This window comes from Emydura macquarii, unplaced genomic scaffold, assembly GCF_026122565.2.
Source record: "Emydura macquarii macquarii isolate MOO-44397 ecotype Brisbane River unplaced genomic scaffold, CSIRO-AGI_Emac_v2 contig_2768, whole genome shotgun sequence".
NCBI classification, from domain to species: Eukaryota; Metazoa; Chordata; order Testudines; family Chelidae; genus Emydura; species Emydura macquarii.
The window spans coordinates 31,448,231-31,470,768 of NW_027132905.1; the positions used below are offsets into that span (position 1 = coordinate 31,448,231).

Genomic DNA, 22,538 nt, shown 5'->3' on the forward strand with positions numbered 1-22,538 from the left:
ATGTGGAAGCAGGGATTGCTAATGGAAGGACATCAAAACCCTGATTCTGAGATACCTTTCATTTTTACTAGCATCTCTTTAAAACAAATCCCAGCCTTTGAACTGCTAACAGTTGAAAATTTGGAAACAAGTAAACAGATCAGCCGGGGTGTTGAGGCAAATTACTTCCCTGATTGGGAAAAGGGGGGAAGATTTGCCCATAGCTGTTAGCAGAGGGGACACACTTAGCCAGCCAATAGATTCTGTTAGGTGAGAGAGCTCAGGTTTTAAATTTCTAGGAAAGGGAGGAAGGGAAAAACTTAATCCTGCAAATAAAAGCCACAAGTTGACCCTAATATATGAAAATCCCAAGGATGTTACTAAACTAAAAGCCTATGTTGAGGGAAATACTGAGGTAAAACAAAAGCTACATGCTAAAAATGTTCAAAGATTCAAAAAGTGTATTTAACAAGTTGCCCCAATGACAAACTATCTGAACAGAAGGAGTGGCATGACCAAAATGCTTGCAAGTGCACACTTTTAATAAATGTGATGTTAATATTAATGCTAATGTTAACTCTTGTGATTAATTTGTTGCTAGTACCAAGGACTGTAAAAATGTACAAGATATCACTTCATTTAATAGGCAGCAGTTTAAAACAAACAAAAGGAAGTATTTCTTCACACAACGCACAGTCAACTTGTGGAACTCCTTGCCAGAGAATGTTGTGAAGGCCAAACCTTTAATGGGGTTAAATTCATGCAGGATAGGTCCATCAATGGCTATTAGCCAGGATAGGCAGGGATTTCAGTTTTCCAAAGGCTGGAATTGGGTATTGGGATAGATCACTTGATGATTACCTGTTTTATTCATTCCCTCTGAAGCACCTAGCATTGGCCACTATTGGAAGATAGGATACTGGGCTAGATGGACCATTGGTCTGACCCAGTATGCCTGTTCTTACGTTCTTATGTACTTACCTTGTCTCTCTGTTTCTTACTTAATTGTAACCATACTCTTTTTGTATAAACACCTGCTGCAATAGAATCATTCTTCCAGAGTTGTCAGATATACATGACTACTGCAGACATAGATTCTTCTAGTAACATTAGGAGACAGGGTGCATAATACTAGCATTTGTACATGTTTACGTCCAGTATAATAACCTTTGGTTTTTGTACACTTCAGAATATCTCCCTTGTTATGTGTTGTCTTCTCAGTTGAGATTCTGGACTGCATCCTCATTTACTAATTTCACTTTGTCTCTGGTAGGGATTTATACAAGATGCCAGCATTTAGGGAAATGGTTGGAGGATGTCATGTGTAGTATCAAAAGTTCATCCTGATAATTTTTATTTGCATAAGCAGGGAGCATGAGGTATCATATTTATTTAATAAATCAGCAAGGCTTCATAAATCTTCCATATGAAAATAAGAAGGGAAAAAATATCAGCTACAGGGAATCTGTATTACATGAAATGGAAATGCAACCCAGAGAGAATTTTCTGCTCTGGAAAAGGTTACTGAAGTAAAAGATAATGGTCCTGAAGTTACGAACACATTTCTCTTCAGTTCCATAATCGATGATTCTCAGATGGCGACAGTAATCACTCTGTTAAATGTATAAGAGCGACTGAGAAAGAATGGTGAGGTCACGTGCTATATCTCAGGCACTCTCTTATTTGGTTACGGAAGTAATATGAAAATTATGACAGTTTGGTGATGGACAGAGCCCTGAACAGGGATCAGGTCTCGGATTATAATGTAACTATCACAACCATACACTTGAAATGAGTTAATAGAAATAAACCTGACCTGTACTAATTTTATATATGCAAAATGAATAAAAATAATCACGAGATATCAAGTAATGTATTTATAAAAATAAAAAATGTGTAAAGTAAAGGCATGTTAGAAAAACAATAATTGGGAAAAAAGAATGATTTAATATAGGTATGTCCAGAATAGCAATTCTGTAACAACCCACATATCTTTAAATTAGTATTATCAAATATCCACTGTGTCTCCAATGCTCTGTGGAGATGAAAGCATAAGTCTACATTTTCAGACAAAAACCTAGGATGTATTTAAGAAAACTTTATATGATTTAACTTCAGAGTAATATTTTATAAAGATAATTGTATATATACTTTGCACACAACAATATTCCCCTTTAAGGGAAAGTAAGTGTTACTCCCTTTCCACAATATCCTATGCAAATTTTCCTCAGATTGTTGGTTAATAGATTGGTTTTCATTAGTACTGTAGAAGAAACACGAAGTTATAGTTAACACATATGAGATAATTTATTGCCACGTAGAAAGGAAGCAGCAGAAATTCTCAGCCTGAGTCTGATCTCATTTACTCCACCAGCAGTCAATGGAGTAGCATGAGTAGAAAACTGACTTAAATTAAATCAGAATGAAATCTTCTCACTTTTCATTGCCAACGAAAATTTTATCTTCTGGACTGTTTATACAAACTACATTTAGAAAAAGTTAGAATATAATTTGAAATGTTGGACATTTATGGTGCTCACACACGAACACACACACAGACTTTTTTGTTGCAAATGGAGACTTTTGAGTTAATTATTGAAGCAGTAAAATAAGTTTTCCATCTTCTGCTTTTAAACAATAATAGAATCATAAAAATGAAAGGCTGAAATATACCTCCAGAGGTCATAGAGTCCAGCACCCTGAGCTGAGGCTTTTCACTTTTTGATGTTCACTTTTTGGAATCTCTCAAATCTGTCAGTTGGAGCGCCCGAGTATGATATCTTTAAAACTGTAGTGCAAAGTAGAGCATACAGTGAGACAAAGATTCAATTAGCACACGAATAGATACCCAGTTAATCTGAGTTGGTGCAGTTATTGGTTGAAACTCTGAGCGTCGCTGTTCGCCCAATAAGACGGAAATGCAATGAGAGATAGAGGCAGCCCAGCTCCGCTGTTACAAAGCACAGCACAGAAATCAGATTCACAATGATAGCGTTTGGGTGAGAAAGTGGAAGATAGGTGAATGCTTCTGGTTCTTCGCTGATTTGGACTTAATGCTTGCATCTTCCGAACCATCCCTATATATCTGGGGAAATCAGTAGGATCGGAAAAATATTCAGGTGATTTCGAAATGGCGGATAAAGAAAGGAGCTGGGATTGCAAAATACGAGTCCTGCTTTGCTTCGTAATTGTTATAGTTTGGGATACAATTTCTGGACAGATTCGTTATTCAATTCCTGAAGAAATGCAAAAAGGCGCTTTAGTGGGAGATATCGCAAAGGATCTGGGGCTGGATATAGAGGAGCTTTCAGACCGCGGAGTCAGGATAATTTCAAGAGGTATGAAGCAATATTTTGCTCTCAGTTTGAACAATGGACAGTTGTATATTAACGAAAGAGTAGACAGAGAACAGATCTGTGGCCGGACTGAGAAGTGTTTATTAAATGTTGAGATTCTTGTTCAGGATAAAGTGAAGCTTTTTGCAGTTGAAGTCGAAATAACAGATATTAATGATAATGCGCCTAGTTTCCCAGTAGAGGAACTGGAGTTAAAAATAACTGAAACCACGCGAATAGGGGAGCACTTTCTTTTGCCCGAGGCTCGTGATCCAGATAAGGGGCTCAATTCCCTCAAAAGCTACCAAATTAATAAAAATAAACACTTCTCTCTGGATGTGCAAACGGGAGTTGATGGTAGCAAATACGCTGAGCTGGTTCTTGAAAAAGTATTGGACAGAGAAGAAGAGAAAATGCATCAGCTAATCCTTACAGCTGCAGACGGAGGAGATCCAGTCAAGTCTGGCTCAGTGAAAATCAGAGTTGTTGTTCTGGATGCAAATGACAATCCGCCAGTTTTCAGCCAGTCTGTCTATAAAGTGGCTGTTGTGGAAAATGTCCCTGTCGGGTTCCTGGTGCTTACAGTAAACGCCACTGACCAAGATGAAGGGATTAATTCAGCGGTAACATACTCATTTAGGAAAATAGAAAACAAAGCTTCCTATATATTCCAGCTGGATTCTAGGACGGGAGAAGTATCAGTTGTAGGGAATCTGGACTTCGAGGACTCTGAGATACATGAAATGGAAATACAAGCTCAGGACGGCAGTGGATTATCATCTCGAGCCAAAATCTTGTTAAAAGTAATTGATACAAATGATAATGCCCCTCAGATTACAGTAACGTCCCTGCACAGTGGAATCATTGAAGACTCTCTTCCCGAAACTGTAATTGCCCTTATAAATGTACAAGACCGAGATTCCGGCGACAATGGCGAGATCGCGTGCTCTATCCCAGATAATCTCCCATTTCGATTACAGAAGTCATTTGATAATTATTACAGTTTGGAGATTGACAGAGCCCCGGACAGGGAGCGGGTCTCGGATTACAATATAACTATCACAGCCACAGATCGGGGCACTCCTCCCCTCGCTACAACCACCTTCTTCCTACTGAAGATATTAGACAAAAACGACAACCCGCCCATTTTCAGGCAAACAACCTACGCCTCTAGTATCCTAGAAAATAATCCAAAAGGAACTTCCATAATCGTGGTAAAGGCAAATGACCCAGACTGGGGGGAGAATGCCAGAGTCACTTACTCTGTCATTGAAGGTCAGGTCCAGGAAGCTCCGCTCTCCTCCTACATCTCCATAAACTCGGAGACCGGGGCTATCTACGCTCTGCGCTCCTTCGATTACGAACAGTTCCGGGAGATTCGGTTCCAGGTGCAGGCTCAGGATGCGGGTTCCCCACCTCTCAGCAGTAATGTCTCCGTCACTCTCTTTATACTGGACCAGAATGACAACACCCCGCAGATCTTACATCCCTCCTTCCCCAGCGATGGCTCCACGGGGGTGGAGTTGGCCCCTCGCTCCTCCGAGCCGGGCTACCTGGTCACTAAGGTGGTGGCCGTGGACGCTGACTCCGGGCAGAACGCCTGGCTCTCCTACCAGCTGCTGAAGGCTACAGAGCCGGGGCTCTTCGCTGTAGGACTCCACAGCGGCGAGATCAGGACAGCGCGTTACTTTCTAGACAAAGATGCCCTCAAGCAAAGTCTGGTGGTTTTAGTGAAGGACAACGGGCAGCCCCCTCTCTCTGCCACCGTCACTGTCACGGTGGTGGTGGCTGACAGCATCCCCGAAATCCTCTCCGATTTAAGCAGCCTCTCAGCTCCTGCAGACCCCCAGTCCAGCCTCACCTTGTATTTGGTGATCGCTGTGGCTTCCGTTTCCTGCTTGTTCTTTACCTTTATCATAGTGTTACTGGCCCTGCGACTCCGCAGATGGAGAAAGTCGGAGCTGTTTGACTCCTCGAGTAAGACTTTCAGTGAAGTTCCCGTGTCCCAGTTTGTGGGGATCGATGGAGTCAGGGCTTTTCTTCACTCTTACTCACATGAGGTTTCTCTTACTACCGATTCCAGAAAAAGTCAGTGGAAATTTCCTAGTGGAAGTTGTTTAAATACTCTGATAGGTCAGCCTCCTTCTGAGAAACCAGGACCTCTTTTAACTGCAGAAGATTCAAATATTAATAAAGACGTTCAAGTCATCAGCCAGGTAGGTTTCATGGTTTTGTTTTTAATTTTGATTTCAGTTTAAATCTTCGCTTTCAGTTTAATAAGAAAAATATATTCACATGTTTGTGTGTTTGTAAATCTCCACTGTGATTCTGTGCGGGTGCTTCTCAAAATACTGGCTAGCATTCTAGGAAGGTATGTGCCAAACATTAATTTTTAGATTTGAAAACGTAATCGTATTTAAATCGTATTATTTAATCCAACAGTCTCTCTGAATCTCTCTTTAATCTGTAAGAAAAATCATTCAAATAATAGGTTTATGCATGTATGTCCTTACAATGGACTCTGCTCTTGACATCCGATTGCATACATTTCCTTCCTTCCTCATTTTTATTTTTCTGTTATTGTGGGTATGCATCTGCAAAAATCTTTGATTTACACCATAATTTAGGGCCTCATTTCAGGAGAAGATTTAATCATTTATTTAACTTTAAACATATTCTTAAATGCCAGCGATAGAAAATTAACAGGCACTTTCTTTAAATTGGGCATACAAAAATAAAACCAACAGTGTTTCTGATTTTTCCTTGTGGTGTCTTTCATAGTCTTTTACCTAGCACAGAAATTGTTTTGCCTCTTACTTCTGGTAACCAGTTCATAATTATCCTTTGGGTCCTAGATGAGGAAATGGGCTCTCATTCAGCAAGGCATGTAAACGTGCTTAATTTTTAGTATGTTCAGATGCTTTAAAGATAGGCATCCTTAGGTATGATGCTGTATTTCGGCCTGAGAACCTTATAGATTCGGGGTTAGAGTCACAAAAGGAATTAGGCACCTAACTTCCAGGTGAGGTGCCTAAATCCCAGAATCAGGACACACTGGGATTCACAAAGCCCCACTCAACTGCCCCCAATCTTGTAGATGTTTAAAATTGCTGGGCATCTTATATTTTGGAGTAAAATGTCCCTAGGTGGCTGTTTCTGTTTCTAAGTATGCACACTGCAGCCCCACAAGAGATGTCTAGAGGCCTACGACTCAGAGCGATATACGATCTGAGAAAAAATAGGCGTTCTTTTGCTTAACTTGCCTGCAGGGCCCAATATGGTAGGCAGGCTCAGAGATCACCAACCAGATCAGGCTCTCCTAGGAAACAAAACAGGGGGAGGACTTCCCTGAATGCTTTAAGCCCAGTGGTTGAAGTACTCATCGGGATGTGGGAAACCATTGGTTCAAATTCACCCTCTGCCTGACAGGAAGAAAAGATTTGTACTAGGATGTGCTACCTCTGTGCTGAGTGCCTTAGCCACTAGGCTGTAGGACATTCTGATATGGGGCTCCTTCAGCCTCCCTTGTTGGAGCTGTTCCACTGTGGATTAAATAATGAAAGAATTACTGGGCCAGAGAAAAAGAAAGCACGCATGAGGCGCTATAGCATGGTGGTTAAAGCATTCACCTATGAAGTAGGAGATCCAAGAGCTAATGCCCTTGTTCCAATGACTTTTAAAAATTACTTACACACAGTGGAACAACTTCAACAGGAAAGATTGAGGGAGACCCATATCAGAATTTCATAGCTCAGTGATTAGGGCATTTACCTGAAAAGTAGTAGGTCTCAATTCAATACCTTTTACCCCTCAGGTGGAGGGGGACCTTGAACTGGGGGTCTCCCATATCCCAGGTGACTCCCTAACCACTGGGCTAAAAGTTATGAGAGACATTCAGATTCTTCTCCTCCTTTCCCTACAACAGCTTCTTGATGTGGTAAATGCACCTAACTCCAGAGGGTTTGCGTTAAGAATCCCAAACAAAGGGAGGCAACCGGAATTTAGACGCCGGTCTCCAAAAGGGGGTGGAGCTTAGCACACACTCCTCCTCTTGGCATTTCCCATTGGCTATTTTAGGGGAGGAGACACCTCGCACGCTGGCTTTTGTGAATCTGGTTCTGAGGCGCCCGTCTTTCACCATTCATTGTACAGGGAGCTAGGCACCAAACTCAGGCTTGGTGATTTTCTAGGTGCCTAAAAGTTAGATTGGTAATGCTCATTTGTCTATGCTTAAATTGTAAGAACTCCATGGAACCGACTGTCTTTTATTTACTCTGTAAAATGTATGTCAGTCTTTACTACGACTACTCTTACTACTACTACTTCTACCAATAAATAGGATATTAATGATGGTGCTCCTTATACTTTGCAAACACAGGCACAGGATAGAAGTGATTGAGTGGAAAAAGGGAAATTTTGCAAGCGATTTTGGAGGACAGCATCCGAAGTGGAGACAATTTTTAGCCCAGATCTACAAGACTATTGGCAGTTTTAGGATCAATGTGATTTTCCTACGGCTTAGTGCTGATGCTTTGAAATAGTGAATTATCACTTCATTTTAGGAAAATATTTGAAATTGTGCACTGGAACTAAAAAGACATAAATTGGCTTGGTGTAAATCGTCACAGTCTTTACTTTTTTTTTTTTACCAGAAATGATATCCCATTTTGATTTATAAATTAAAGATTGCATTATATTTTTTCTTGCTTGGGTAGATTTAGAATTATGCCTTTCTTTCTGTTAGAGTGAGGGTGAGGTAATATCTTTTATTAAACCAAAGAAGAGCTCTGTGTAAGATCGAATGTTTTTCTCTCACCAACAGAAGTTGGTTCAATGAAAGATATGACCTCCCTCATCTTGTTTCACTAATATCCTGGGACCAACACGGCTACAACAACCTTTTTTTTTTTTTTTTTTTTTTTTTCCTGTTTGTACATTGCACTTGGTTTCAATCTTACTCATGGTAAAGGATTTACAAAAAAGAGTTACTCTAATAGGACTCATTACACTTTCCCCATATACCTCATTATACTGATGTTAATAAAAGAATTTCTATCATCTCTAGGACCTAACAGAATGGAGACTGGATGGGGGCAATAGTCTGTGATCTGATTATAAAGATCTCTCGATCTCTCTCTCGTTCTTTCATTACTTAACATTACACTGTTCCACAGAATTCTAGAATACATATATAACTATAGGGTAAGGGACACAGTAGCATACATAAATCTCAAAGAAAACACATGAAGCATAAATTTATGCTACCTACTTACAACATTTATCTGGCTTCTGACTAACACGTTATTTTACCACAGAATGGAAAGATTCGTTTGACTAAAGATTTAAAATATTTTACATTTTACATTTACATGGAGAATGTACAGAAGAAAAATGCCTATCCATGACCTTCACGAACTTTTCGATTAGATTAGTCCAACTGCAGTTCTACGACAGAGACTCAGAGTGCCGCTGTCGGCTAATGCCATGACAGAGCTGCTGCTGAAGATCAGTTGGGGCTTCCTGCAGTGTAAATGCTCAGTCGCACAGCGCAGATCGGAGAGGAGACACGGCCGGGAGACATTTCACACAGCATTGCTTAACGCAGGAATCATCCTTGTGGAAATTGACATAAAAGGGAAAGATGATTTGATTTTGAGTACTTCTCATTAACACGGAATTGTCATTCTCACGAGTATATACAATATACAATCTTGGATTCTCTTCAGAATACATCCGATTAGAAATTCAGCAGAGTAGCGGTGACCAGGATGGAATTACGGTGCAGAGAGAAACCGTGTGGATTCAGATCGCAAGTACTGTTTCTCTTGTTATTCTTTTTGTTCTGCGGTGCGGTCTCAGAGCAGTTCTATTATTCAATTCCTGAAGAAATGGGAAAGGCGTTTCTTGTGGGGACTCTTGCTAAGGATTTGGGACTGAATATCAAAGAACTGGAACACAGGAAACTGCGAGTTGTCTCTACCGCAAAAAAACAGTATTTTAGATTCAGTCCAGAAAACGGAAATTTATATGTAAACGACAGAATAGACCGAGAGGAAATGTGTGGGAAAGCATTGCTTTGTGTCCTAAATTTAGAAGCCGTGGTTGAAAACCCATTAAATATTTTTCATGTGAATGTCGCAATTCAGGATATAAATGATAATGCACCCAGCTTCGGCAAAAATTCTATTGATTTACAAATAAGTGAATCCACGTTGCCAGGAGCAATATTCCCTTTAGGATATGCACTAGATTCAGATGTTGGGAATAATTCGCTACAGAATTACGAGCTCAGCTCCAACCAATATTTTATCTTGGCAGTGAAAGAGAACAAGGATGGAAATAAATATGCAGAGTTAGAGTTGGAAAAACTTTTAGATCGTGAAAAGCAAAATTTTCACCTCTTGATCCTGACAGCTGTGGATGGGGGCGATCCAGTGAGAACTGGAACGGTTCAGATTAGGATTAATGTTAGTGACGCCAATGACAATTTTCCCACATTCACTGAAAAAGTGTACAAAATCCGACTCAGGGAAAATCTACCAAAGGGCTCTTTAGTTCTTCAGGTAAAAGCCACTGATATGGATGAAGGTTTCAATGCACAAATTACATATTCTTTCAGCAACATACCAGATAGTATTCATCAGTTACTCTCCCTAGATCCCGCAAACGGAAGCATTACAACTATAGGTACTATCGATTATGAAGAGGCAAATAGTTATACCCTTAGCGTGGAAGCCAAAGATGGAGGAGGACTAGTTGGTCATAGTAAAATTGAAGTCGATATTACAGATGAAAATGACAATTCCCCTAAACTAACACTTATATCTGTATCCAGTTCCATTCACGAAGATTCGCTGCCTGGGACAGTGATAGCTCTGATCAATGCTTACGATAAGGATGATGGAGAAAACGGCAAACTTAGCTGTCGCATTAAAGAGGAATCTCCTTTTAAAATAATCTCCTCTTCTAAAAATTACTATAAACTCCTTATAGACAGTATCCTTGACAGAGAGAAGATCTCGGAATATAATATAACGATCATAGCCACAGATAAAGGCACTCCCCAACTTTCCACCCAGAAAACCATCCTGTTGCAAATCTCGGATATCAATGACAATGCCCCTGTCTTTGAGAAACCTTCCTACACCGCCTATGTGCCAGAGAACAATCCCTCGGGGGCCTCTGTTTTCAGTGTAAAAGCCTCAGACCGGGATCTGGACCAGAACGCCCGAGTCACTTACTCCATCGTGAGCAGCAACATCGAGGAGGTGCCTCTCTCCTCCTACATCTCCATTAACTCCCAGACTGGAGCTGTCTATGCGCAGCGCTCCTTCGACTACGAGCAATTCCGGGAGTTTGAAATGCAAGTGAAGGGCCAAGACGGCGGATCCCCGCCTCTCAGCAGCAATGTGACCGTCCGGGTGTTTATTCTGGATCAGAATGATAACGCCCCTCGAATCCTGTACCTTTCCCGCGGAGCCGATGGCTCCGCCCCGTTCGAGATGGTCCCTCGCTCGGCCGAGGCAGGTTATCTGGTGACTAAGGTGGTGGCGGTGGATGCAGACTCTGGACACAACGCCTGGCTCTCCTACCGTCTGCTCCAGGCCACGGAACCGGCGCTCTTCAGCATGGGGCTGCACAGCGGGGAGCTCAGGACAGCCCGCGCCTTTTTGGACAGAGATGCTGTGAAGCACCGGCTGGTCACCCTGGTGAAGGATAACGGGCAGCCGCCTCTCTCCGCCACAGTGACTCTCCACTTGGTGTTTGCCGAGAACTTCCAAGAGGCTCTTCCGGAAATGAGCGACCAATCGGGTGACTCGGCATCTCAGTCTGATTTACAGTTTTACTTGGTGTTGGCTTTAGCCTTGATCTCATTTTTATTCCTCCTGACGGTTATACTGGCCATTGTGATGAAATTGCGAGTGCCAGTTTTGCGATGTTTAGGTTCTGGCCATTATTCTAATGCCGGTCCTGGGTTCCCCCCAAACTACAGTGATGGGACTTTACCATATAGCTATAACCTGTGTTTAGCCTCAGATTCCGGAAGAAATTACTCTAACTTTCTAAAACCGAGTCGTCAGAACAGTGTAGGAGGCACCATCCTTTCTGTTGACAACTCTGTGATGGTATTTAAGAAAAATAATGATCCAGCGTCTGAAAAGGACAACTTTACTCCGGTGAGTTTGTGCATTGATGTGTTAACATTTTTGCCATTAGTATAATCTGATTAATTTTAAGACAAACACTTTTTATATTTATAAGAACGATTTAGGGAGGAAATAGTTTATTGTGCGTTGTGGAATAATTAGCTTTCTATAGTTCGTTTTTATAATGATATGTATTATATTTTTGTTGGTATGAATTTTAAACTCCTGTTGAAAATACTAGTTAAGAAATTATATTTAACTTTATCAGATTTTTTCTCTTTATCTTTACATTCATTAACTGTAGAGATCTTTATGGTACAGAGAGGCACAAAGTTATGTAAATATGGATAAGAAAAATAATTTTAAGGAAGACGTTTCATCTTAGTTTCTCGTGTGATTGTAATTTCCGTTTCTGGCTGGATATGAATAAAAGGATTGGCAGAAAGAGCAAAGGGGTCCCTCGCGAAACTTAATACCTTGCCTTGTAGTTCGCCCTAACTTGTACACTCCCAGTGTTACTAGTTAACATTGCATCAGACTTTCCAAAGACATCCAATAGTGGCATAGCTTTCCCTCTTAATTTTAGTAGTTCTCCGTTGGTATATTTCCCCTCTTCATTTGCTTTGTTCCCAAATGTATTTCACGCTCCAATAAGTAGTCATTAGCTGTCATAACAATTGTATTGTTCCTAAAGGTGCAAACCGTTCTGTGAGGACTCTAGCACAGGAGTTTTCTCCTCTCTGTCAGAGGACTGCTACTTTCCCACCATTTGAGTGGATTCATCCGTTAAATTATCAAAGTCATCCTCATTTGGTGGAATGAAATTCATCCCAGCAGGTGTGATTTGTAAGCACTTTTATCTAGAAGTGGTTTCAGAAGTGGCATTCTTCCTTAACAACTTCTAGGTGTGAATTAGAACTTGTGTAGAAGAGAGCAAAAATGTTGCAGGATTACAAGTATCTCTTATTTCACCAAAGTTGGTTTGTTTCCCCTTTGATAGTAATTCATGACACGTTGGGTATAATCAAGCTGTATATTGGAGGTAGAAATATGACCTGTCTCTTTCCAGATCACAAGCCTCTAAGGTACCTGGTTGGTCTCAGGAAGCATTTCTGGTGGGACACAATTTCTGTTGACTGAGATATTTACATAGCATATTCACACAATTCTGTGCAGACCAGATTATTCCATATATCTTCACAGCGCTGACTACTTCCCCTATTTAAGTGACATACCTCTCACCAATACTGTCTTGGTGGCAGCGATCTTCTTCCCCTTTCACCAATTCACCAGTCGTTATGAATCCTTCTCATTGCGGGGCTCAGAAAACAAAATAAGTGTCTGGTTACAGCTCCTAAGGCAATCTTCTCAGTCACTCAAATCCAGTAAAGCCACGAAACAGAACTCCCTCCATTTTATTACGTGTCGCTAACCAATCTGCGTGATGATCGGCTAGGGTGTTGTTGACTTAGTATGTGACGTGCTACGTTTAATGGCAACTTGATCTCTTGCAATCAGGGAGTGATGTCAAATCACTCGGGGGTATTCAAGAGGATATTTTGAATTAAAAAATTGGACTGCAGACATTCTTCTTTGAATGGTAATAGAGGTATATGTCTTAAACACTGTGTAGATAAAACAGTGTGGTCGGAAATGAAAATATGAACTCTCGGTGGCTTTAAACCTAATTTGTAACTCAATAAAATACAAATTAAAGTTTCCAGGTACATTTCATATAAAATTATCCATTCTGTGGATGTTAATGAACTGTTCATTTCCATATATCCATGTGTGTTTGTGTATATTGATTAGGGTGTTCATATTTTAAAATGCAGAACATGAGGACCTTCCCGGCATATTTACAGAGGGGAAACCCGTTGCGTCTAACTAGTTAATGTTTTATCTGAACAGGTGCAATTATTGGTTGAGTCTCTGAGCTCCGCTGTTCACCAGTCAGGGAGAGAAATGCACTGAAAGATACAGCCAGCCAGGTCCCGCTGTCAGACAACACAAATCATAGAGAGATATCAGACTCACACTCACCGAATCTGGATACATAGAGGAACATCACTAAAGAATTCAGCTATTTACCAATTAAAGATTATTTTTGAATAATTATTTTATTCAGAAAAAAATATGCATGTGAGAAGCATTAACTATCAGTAATCGGAATAAAATCAAAGAGTAAAAGAAGTGGAAGAAGCGTCGGTATAGAAGAAGAAGCATATTTCTTTGCTTTATAATGATTATCGTTCGGGAGGTAGTTTCTGGGCAGATTCGCTATTCCATTCCCGAGGAAATGCATAAAGGCTCTTTCTTTGTGATTATCGCAAATGATGTGGGATTAATTGGGTATAAAGGAACTCTCAGACTGCGAAATCCGCTTCTGTTTCCAGAGATCCGACTCAATATGTTACTCTCACTTTAAAAAATTGCCATTCATTTGGAGATTACAGAGGCTACAAAAATAGAAAACCTAGTTATAATGTGGGATTTAAACTGTCCCCATATTGACTGGGTATATATCACCTCAGGAAGAGATTCAGAGATAAAATTTCTAGACACTTCTTGTAGCAGATAGTCCTGGAACCCACAAGGGGAATGGCAATTCCTGGTTTAGTCCTAAATGGAGTATAGGTTCTGGACCCTGAGGTGACTATGGCTGAATATGACTATTTAACATCCGTATAGGAGGGAAAATACCAAAGAAACCCACCACATTAGCGTTTAACTTCAAAAAGAGGAAGCTAGTTAAACGGAAATGAAAAGGAACAGTCACAAGAGTGAAATGCCTGCAAGCTGCATGGAAACTATTTGAAAACACTGTAATAGAGGCTCAAACTAAACATATATTCCTCTTTCCCCCACATAAACAAAGCCAAAAGGAAAGAAAAATAGTAAGAGGACCAATAAAATACCACCACAGTTAAACAGCAAAGAAGAGGCAGTTAGCAACAAAAATACATCCTGTAAAAATTGAAGTATAATGCTACTGAGAAAAATAGAAAGGAGCATAAACTCTGGCAAATCAAGTGTAAAAATTATAATTAGGCAGGCAAAAAAAGATTTGAAGAACAACTAGAAAAAGACATAACTAATAGCAAAAATGTAAAAAAAAAGTGTTTTAAATTAAGTACAGTCAGATGCAGGAAGCCTGACAAAAATCGTGGCCACTGGACAATCAAAGTACTAAAGAAGCATTCAAAGAAGACAAGGCCACTGTGGAGAAGCTAAGTGAATTAAATCTTCACTGCAGAAGATGAGAGGGAGATTCCCACACCTGAGTCATTCTCTTTAGATGGTCAGTCTAAAGAACCCTCCCAGATTGAGGTGTCAGTACAGCAGATTTTGGGACAGATTGAGTAATTAAACAGTAATAAATCACCAGGACTAGACCATATTCATCCAAGAGTTCCGAAAGAACTCAAATATGAAATTGCAGAACTACTAACTGTGGCATATAATTTATCCCTTAAATTAGCCTGTGTTCCAGAAGATTGGAAGATAGCTTTTATAAGGATATTTTTTTAAAAAACACCAGAGGCAGTCCTGACAATTACAGGCCCTTGATCCTAACTTCTACCAGACTAATTGGCTAAAACTATAGTAAAGAACAGAATTATCAGACATGGATAAACACAATATGTTGGGGAAGAATCAACATGGCTTTTGTAAAAGTAAATCATTCCTCATCAATCTATTGTAATGCTTTGAGGGTGTCAGCAAGCATATGGATAAGTGTGATCCAGTTGATATGGTGTACCTGGACTTTCAGAAAGCCTTTGTCAAGGTCCCATACCAAAGCAAAGTAAGCATGGGATAAAAGGGAAGGTCCTCTCCTGAATTAGTAACTGATTAAAAGATAGGAAACAAAAGGTAGGAAGAAATGGTCAATTTTTGGAGTGGAGGGAGGTAAATAGTGAGGTCGCCCAAGGATCTGTATTGGGACCAGTGCTGTTCAACATATTCATAAATGATCTGGAAAAGGGATAAACAGTGAGGTTGCAAAGGTTGCAGACAATACAAAATTATTCAATGTTCACTGTGAAGAGTTACTAAGAGATCTCACAAGATTGGGTGACTGGACAACAAAATGGCAGATGAAATTCTATGCTTATAAATGCAAAGTAATGCACACAGGAAAACATAATCCCAATTATACATATAAAATGATGAGGTCTAAATTAGCTGTTATCAGGCAAGAAAGAGATTTTGGAATCATAGTGAATAGTTCCCTGAAACATCTGCTCAATGTGCAGAAGCAATCAAAAAAGCTAACACAATGTTATGAATCATTAGAAAAGGGATCGATAATAAGACCAAAAAAAATCATAATGCCACCATATAAATCCATGGTATGCTCATATCTTAAATAGTGTGTTCGGTTCTGGTCGTCCCATCTCAAAAAAGATATATTAGAATTGGGAAAAGTACAGAAAAGGGCAATAATACTAATAAATAACTTGGGGCATGGAAAAGCTTCTATATGAGGAGAGATTAAAAAGACTGGGACCGTTGAACCTGGAAAAGAGAGGACCAAGGGTGATATGATAGAGGTCTATAAAATCATGATTGGTGTGGAGAAAGTGAAGAAGGAAGAGTTATTTACCCTTTTACATAACAAGTGAACCAAGAGTCACCCAATTACATTAATAGATAGCAAATTTAAAATAAAAATAAGGAAGTGTTTCTCTACACAACGCACAGTGATGGAAATTGTGCCTGAAGATGTTGTGAAAGCCAAAAGTATAACTGGGTTCAACAAAGAATTAGATATGCTCACGGAAGATAGGGCCCTCAATGACTATTATTCAAAATAGTCAGGATTGCAAGCCCATGCTCTGCGTGTCCCTACTGCGTGTCTTGACTACCAGAAGCTGGGACTGCACCACAGGGGTTGGGATAAATTGGGATAAATTGTCCTATTCTGCTCACTCTCTCTGAATCATCTAGCACCTGCCACTGTTGGAAGACAGGATACTGGATTAGATAGAGCATTGGTCTTACTCAACATGGCCATTCTTATGTTCTAATGGGTGAAAAGGGAGCCCTGTGGTTAAATCACATATGATCATACCATTAAACAATGAATAGATTGGGTAGGTAGGTAGCTTAGATACACACACACACAATTGGCAAAGTTAAGGTTACACAGACAATTTGGACAATTTAAAATTTTCTAGATATTTAAGTATTTTGGTTTGTAATTATAATTACCTATTAGCCTTGTTTAGTGTGGAATTTTAAAACTTTATATTTAGGAGACAAAATTTACTGCTGTTCAAGTTTCTGCAATGTCAAAGTTATAATCTCATTATAGCTGGAGTGATAGCGATAGCCTGAGTTAAAGTGGATTCTTTACAAGATCTTGTTTTAACTGCTTTTGAATCTTTCACATTTTGTGCTGAATACTGGAAGTCTTTGCTTCTAGCTGAGATTTAATTTTACTAAAAAGTTGGGGCAAAATATTTCAGCCACTTTTGAAGCCTAGGACAGCAAAAAAACCCCTAACTATAAACATATATATTATAAATAAAATAATCTCAGTGACTTTTCAAACATCTCTAGCATTGAAAGGAAAGGGTTAGAAAGCTGACAGTCTGCAGGCAGATTGTCCTTAGGTAAATGAAATTACTTTTATCCTTCTGATTAAGATAAATTCCATTTGATCAGTTTATAAGGGTTTTAAACATAGGTGTGCCAGATGTTTACACTCCATGCGCACACCTATGCTTTTAAAATAAAAGCTTATTTATACACTGTCCTGTTTAATTGTAATCATTAACACTTTTTAACAACTATGTTCCAATATTTAAACTATTGTAAATGTTCAAATAATATTAAGCTCAACATTATGGTAAGAACTGAAGAGTCAATAAATGTCGAAGTAAATTAAGATTGCAGCCACAATATTTACACTCTCTTCCTTGTTTATATGCCTTATGAAACAGTTTTTATTCTTAGAATCACATGCAGTGATAGTTGCTGGACCCCTTTCTTTTTGCAGTTTATAGTTGAGCATGATGCCCTGACTCTGCAAGGGACTTAAGCACAACTGTAATATTAACCATTAGTACATACTGTTAAGCACCTTCAAAGATACTAGCCACAATCTTAAAAATAAATAGGCATGTTTCTGGGCCTTCCTGAAGCAGAGTCTGAATAAGGTCAAATTTCACTTTCTGTCTTCTCATGATCTCATCCTTTACAGTAACTCTCCTGAGTCTGACAGCCTAAGAGAGAACTAACTTCTTAATGTAAAACAACAACAAAATATTTAATCTCTTCTTTATACAGTTCCAAGGGGAACAAGTATTTGTTTTCTTTTGTAGATCACTCTCTAAGTCTCATTTGGCCAGTGAATAGTTTTGGTCATTTCAGATGAGTAAACACATGTTCTTTTAAATACAGTCCGTTAAAAATACTGTTCGTTGTCGTTTACGACACATTTTCTCTTGCTCTCACGTTAGTCAAAAATCCCATCATTTTATATTTATGCGTTGATTAAAATATTCAGATTTACTGAAGCCAAAGTGGGGGGAAACTTACCATGATACCTTTTTTTGACCGCATGTAGTAATAACATTTTTACTGTCTAATGTGGTCGGTCCTTTGGAAAGGGAGGAGCAAAAAGTCTTTGTCGACAATAAATAGCCAAATTTCTGTATTTAGCCACATAAATAACTATATTTCAAATATCCTTTTTCCTTTAAATCTTCAGTTCATTACAGCAACTCAAAATCAGGGGGAAATGATTATTTCCCATTTCAAGATGATGTTTTAAGTGTTGGCAATATATTTTAATGAGCTTTAAGAAAAAGTTCTCGATTTTAATTAATTCTATCAAATAACTATCTCTTTGTGTTTATCGAGTATTCATTTTTTTTTAAATAGAGGGAGGAGCACACCTAAAAGATTGAAACAACTAGGCAAAATAAACTCAGAAAAGTAGATGGATATTTATTTGAGTTGATGCAGTTATTGGTTGAAACTCTGAGCGTCGCTGTTCACCAATCAGGTAGCGAAATACCCTGAGACTCAGCAAGCCCATTACCGCTATTACACAGCACAGAACACAGAAATCAGATTCACAATCGGTCAGAGAAATTCTAAAGAGAACTTTGCTAGTGGAGTGATCTCTGAAACAGTCCCGATGCAAGCATCAGTTACTGCGGAGACAAAGGACTGGATATAATACCACGATACTCACATCGGTGACGGGGAATCAGAATAAATACTATTACTAGGGAAGAAAATGGCCGAAAAACAAAGACTCCCGGATTGTAGAGAGTTGTTGTTGTGTTGCTTTACGTTGCTTCTCGTTTGGGAGGCAGTTTCTGGGCAGATTCACTATTCGATTCCTGAGGAAATGCAGAAAGGCTCTTTCGTGGGGAATATCGCAAAGGATTTGGGGCTCGATACAAAACAGCTCTCAGACGGTGGGGTCCGAATTATTGCAGAAGGTAGGATGACATATTTTGCTCTCAATTTGCAGAACAGCTATTTATATATTAGCGAAAAAGTGGATAGAGAAGAAATATGTGGCCGGATCTCAAAATGTCTGTTACAGTTGGAGGTTTTTGTTCAGGAACCAGTTAAACTTTATACAATTGAAATTGAAATCACTGACATTAATGATAATGCGCCGAACTTCCAAGTAGAGGACTTAGAGTTAAAAATACGTGAAACCATAATCACTGGGTCACGCTTTCTTCTGCCAGATGCACAGGACCCAGATATAGGAAGTAATTCTATCCAGAGCTTCCAAATCAGCAGCAATAGGCATTTTTCGCTGGATGTGCAAACGGGAGCTGATGGTGCAAAATACGCTGAACTGGTGCTGGAAAAAATTCTGGACAGAGAAGAACAAGCCGTCTACGATCTAATCCTCACAGCCACTGACGGAGGAGATCCAGTCAGGTCTGGCACTGCGAGAATCCGCATTATTGTTGAGGATGCGAATGACAATGCGCCAGTTTTCACACAATCTGTTTATAAGGTGAATGTTTTGGAAAACGTGCCTATAGGTTCCCTTTTGGTTACAGTGAATGCCACTGATCTGGATGAAGGAATGAATTCAGAGGTAACATACTCCTTCCGAAAAATATCAGAAAAAGCTTCACGTATATTCCAGCTGGATTCTAAAACCGGGAAACTGACGGTGACAGGGGACTTGGACTTTGAAGAATGTGAATTATATGAAATAGAGGTTCAAGCCCGCGACGGGAGAGGACTATCTGCTCGCACAAAGGTTTTGTTAGTTCTTATGGATGTAAATGATAATGCCCCGGAAATTACAATCACATCTCTCATCAACTCCATCCCTGAAGACTCCGCAGAGGGAACTGTGATTGCCCTTTTAAAAGTACGAGACGGAGATTCAAACGAGAATGGAGAGATCACGTGCTCCATCCCAAGCAACCTCCCATTTCGGTTACAGAAATTGTTTGACAATTATTACAGTTTGGTGACAGACAAAGTACTGGACAGGGAGCAGGTCTCGAATTACAATTTAACGGTCACAGCCACAGACCGAGGGACTCCTGCTCTTTCCACAACCTCTTTCCTCCTACTGAAGGTTTTAGACAAAAACGACAACCCGCCTGTCTTCAAACAGACATTCTACACCTCTTACATCGCAGAGAATAATGCTAAAGGGACTCTCATTTTCACATTAAAGGCAAATGATCCCGACGGGGGGGAGAACGCCAGAGTCACTTACTCTGTCATTGAAGGTCAGGTACAGGAAGCTCCGCTCTCCTCCTACATCTCCATGAACTCGGAGACCGGAGCTATCTACGCTCTGCGCTCCTTCGATTACGAACAGTTCCGGGAGATTCGGTTCCAGGTGCAGGCTCAGGATGGGGGTTCCCCACCTCTCAGCAGTAATGTCTCCGTCACTCTCTTTATACTGGACCAGAATGACAACACCCCGCAGATCTTACACCCCTCCTTCCCCAGCGATGGCTCCACGGGGGTGGAGTTGGCCCCTCGCTCCTCCGAGCCGGGCTACCTGGTCACTAAGGTGGTGGCCGTGGACGCTGACTCCGGGCAGAACGCCTGGCTCTCCTACCAGCTGCTGAAGGCTACAGAGCCGGGGCTCTTCGCTGTAGGACTCCACAGCGGCGAGATCAGGACAGCGCGTTACTTTCTAGACAAAGATGCCCTCAAGCAAAGTCTGGTGGTTTTAGTGAAGGACAACGGGCAGCCCCCTCTCTCTGCCACCGTCACTGTCACGGTGGTGGTGGCTGACAGCATCCCCGAAATCCTCTCCGATTTAAGCAGCCTCTCAGCTCCTGCAGACCCCCAGTCCAGCCTCACCTTGTATTTGGTGATCGCTGTGGCTTCCGTTTCCTGCTTGTTCTTTACCTTTATCATAGTGTTACTGGCCCTGCGGCTCCGCAGATGGAGAAACTCGCAGCTGTTTGACTCCTCGAGTGTGACTTTCAGTGGAGGTCCCGCTTCTCAATTTGTGGGTATCGATGGAGTCAAAGCTTTTCTTCACTCTTATTCACACGATGTTTCTCTTACCATGGACTCTGGAAAGCGACAGCTGGATTTTCCTAATGGTAGTTATTCAAATACCCTCACAGGTCAGCAGGCTTCTGAGAAATCAGAGACTCTTTTAGTCGCTCAAGTTTCAAATATCAATATTGAAGATCAAGTGTCTATTCAGGTCAGTTTCTTAAACCCTAACTTTTACTTTGATGTAGAAAGGCTTATTTCTTGGTGTTTGTCATGTGTAATAGTCTTCCTCGTGTTACAGTTTATACGAGTATCCTATAACTTAAGGAAGTTTTACTTTCTACAGTATCAGTGGGGTAGCCGTGTTAGTCTGTTTTTAGCAAAACAGCGAGAGCTCTGGGGCACCTTAAAGACTAACAAATGTACTTGGGCATGAACCCACGAAAACTTATGTCCAAATACTTTTTTTTACTTGTAATTTAAGTTACATTTTAATTGTTCTGTATTACTTCTCAAAAAGTCAATGAGCACTTACATGCAATGGGTAAAAACGAATATACTAGTATACGTACAGTATTTGAATAGTCATTTATAAGCTGTATTTATGGCGGTATATCGTGTACAACCATCATCTTGGAAAGTATTTCTTTTCATGCCAATGTGAATTGGTAAAAGCTCAACTCAACTAATATATCAAAATATTCCCCAAATCACCAAATAATCTGAACAATCCTAAATTTCTTCTTACATTAAAATCCTAATTAAAGATTAAGGCTTTGCAGTTTGCTTAGATTATCAGTAAACAGAGACCTTTCAATGGAAATGCAGCCATGAAATACATAGTGGATTGAATCTCAATAAAAATGCCCTGTCTTCAGCATCATTAGCCTTCAAATCCAGAGACGTTGCAAGAACGTCCTAGTGTTCCGGAGCAGTCAGTGTGGAGCATAAAGAGGCAGGCGGGCTCTTAGAATAGCTCAGGAGACTAGTCAAATGTGGCCCTGTAGATTCAAGTGTAACACAATTAACTGACTTTTTAAAACTGCAAGTTTAATACAGTCTATCGGTATACAATGCTTCGCAATAGAAAAATTGTTAGGAAAATAGAAAGCTAAATTATATATTAGCTGAAATTTCCATTTCCCTTCATGGCTAACCCCATCTGGAAAACACTACAGTAATCCAATCGGGAGATGACGGAGGGATGGATAACTGTGAGACCTGTGTCGGAAACAAATATTCCTCACTTCCTTGCCATACAGACATAGCAGGAAAAGTATTTTCTTGGCCTCTTTTGTTAACCTAGGAGTATCTGAGGATCCCTTCGAGAGGATCTCCGAACTGCCAGATTTATTAACAAGTCTGGGTTTAGGTATATAAATGTAGAATTCTTAGTAATATTTAGATCTAAAACTGCGTAGCTGACAATTTGTGTTAACTGTATATTCATATTCAAATGAGAAGAAGGGGTTTTCCCCACGTTGTAATTAGATGAAGTGAAGTATCTACTGATACAGTAAACGTGAATTTTCCAGTAACAATTAATGAGCTATAACTTAACACTCATGATCTAAGCTATATGTTCTTTTTTTCCAAGCAGTAATCAGAGAAT

At 40.0% G+C, this 22,538-nt stretch overlaps 4 protein-coding genes across 4 annotated transcripts in view; all 4 read left to right on the forward strand.

The window, feature by feature from the left end:
* Positions 1-22,538, forward strand: part of LOC137165623 (protocadherin gamma-C5-like) — a 336,971-nt gene that overhangs the window by 78,579 nt on the left and 235,854 nt on the right. The window lies entirely within an intron of this gene.
* LOC137165849 (protocadherin gamma-A5-like) lies at positions 3,110-8,984 on the forward strand. Its single transcript, XM_067567351.1, has 2 exons — positions 3,110-5,530; positions 8,742-8,984. The coding sequence occupies exons 1-2, from the start codon at positions 3,110-3,112 to the stop codon at positions 8,982-8,984; spliced, it is 2,664 nt and encodes an 887-aa protein (XP_067423452.1).
* On the forward strand, positions 8,704-11,536 carry LOC137165855 (protocadherin gamma-B1-like). The gene has a single exon (XM_067567366.1). The coding sequence runs from the start codon at positions 9,083-9,085 to the stop codon at positions 11,534-11,536; it is 2,454 nt and encodes an 817-aa protein (XP_067423467.1). The 5' UTR covers positions 8,704-9,082.
* Positions 15,192-22,529, forward strand: LOC137165860 (protocadherin gamma-A4-like). Its single transcript, XM_067567372.1, has 4 exons — positions 15,192-15,269; positions 18,792-18,924; positions 19,273-21,137; positions 22,524-22,529. Exons 1-4 carry the CDS (start codon positions 15,192-15,194, stop codon positions 22,527-22,529), a joined length of 2,082 nt encoding a protein of 693 aa, XP_067423473.1.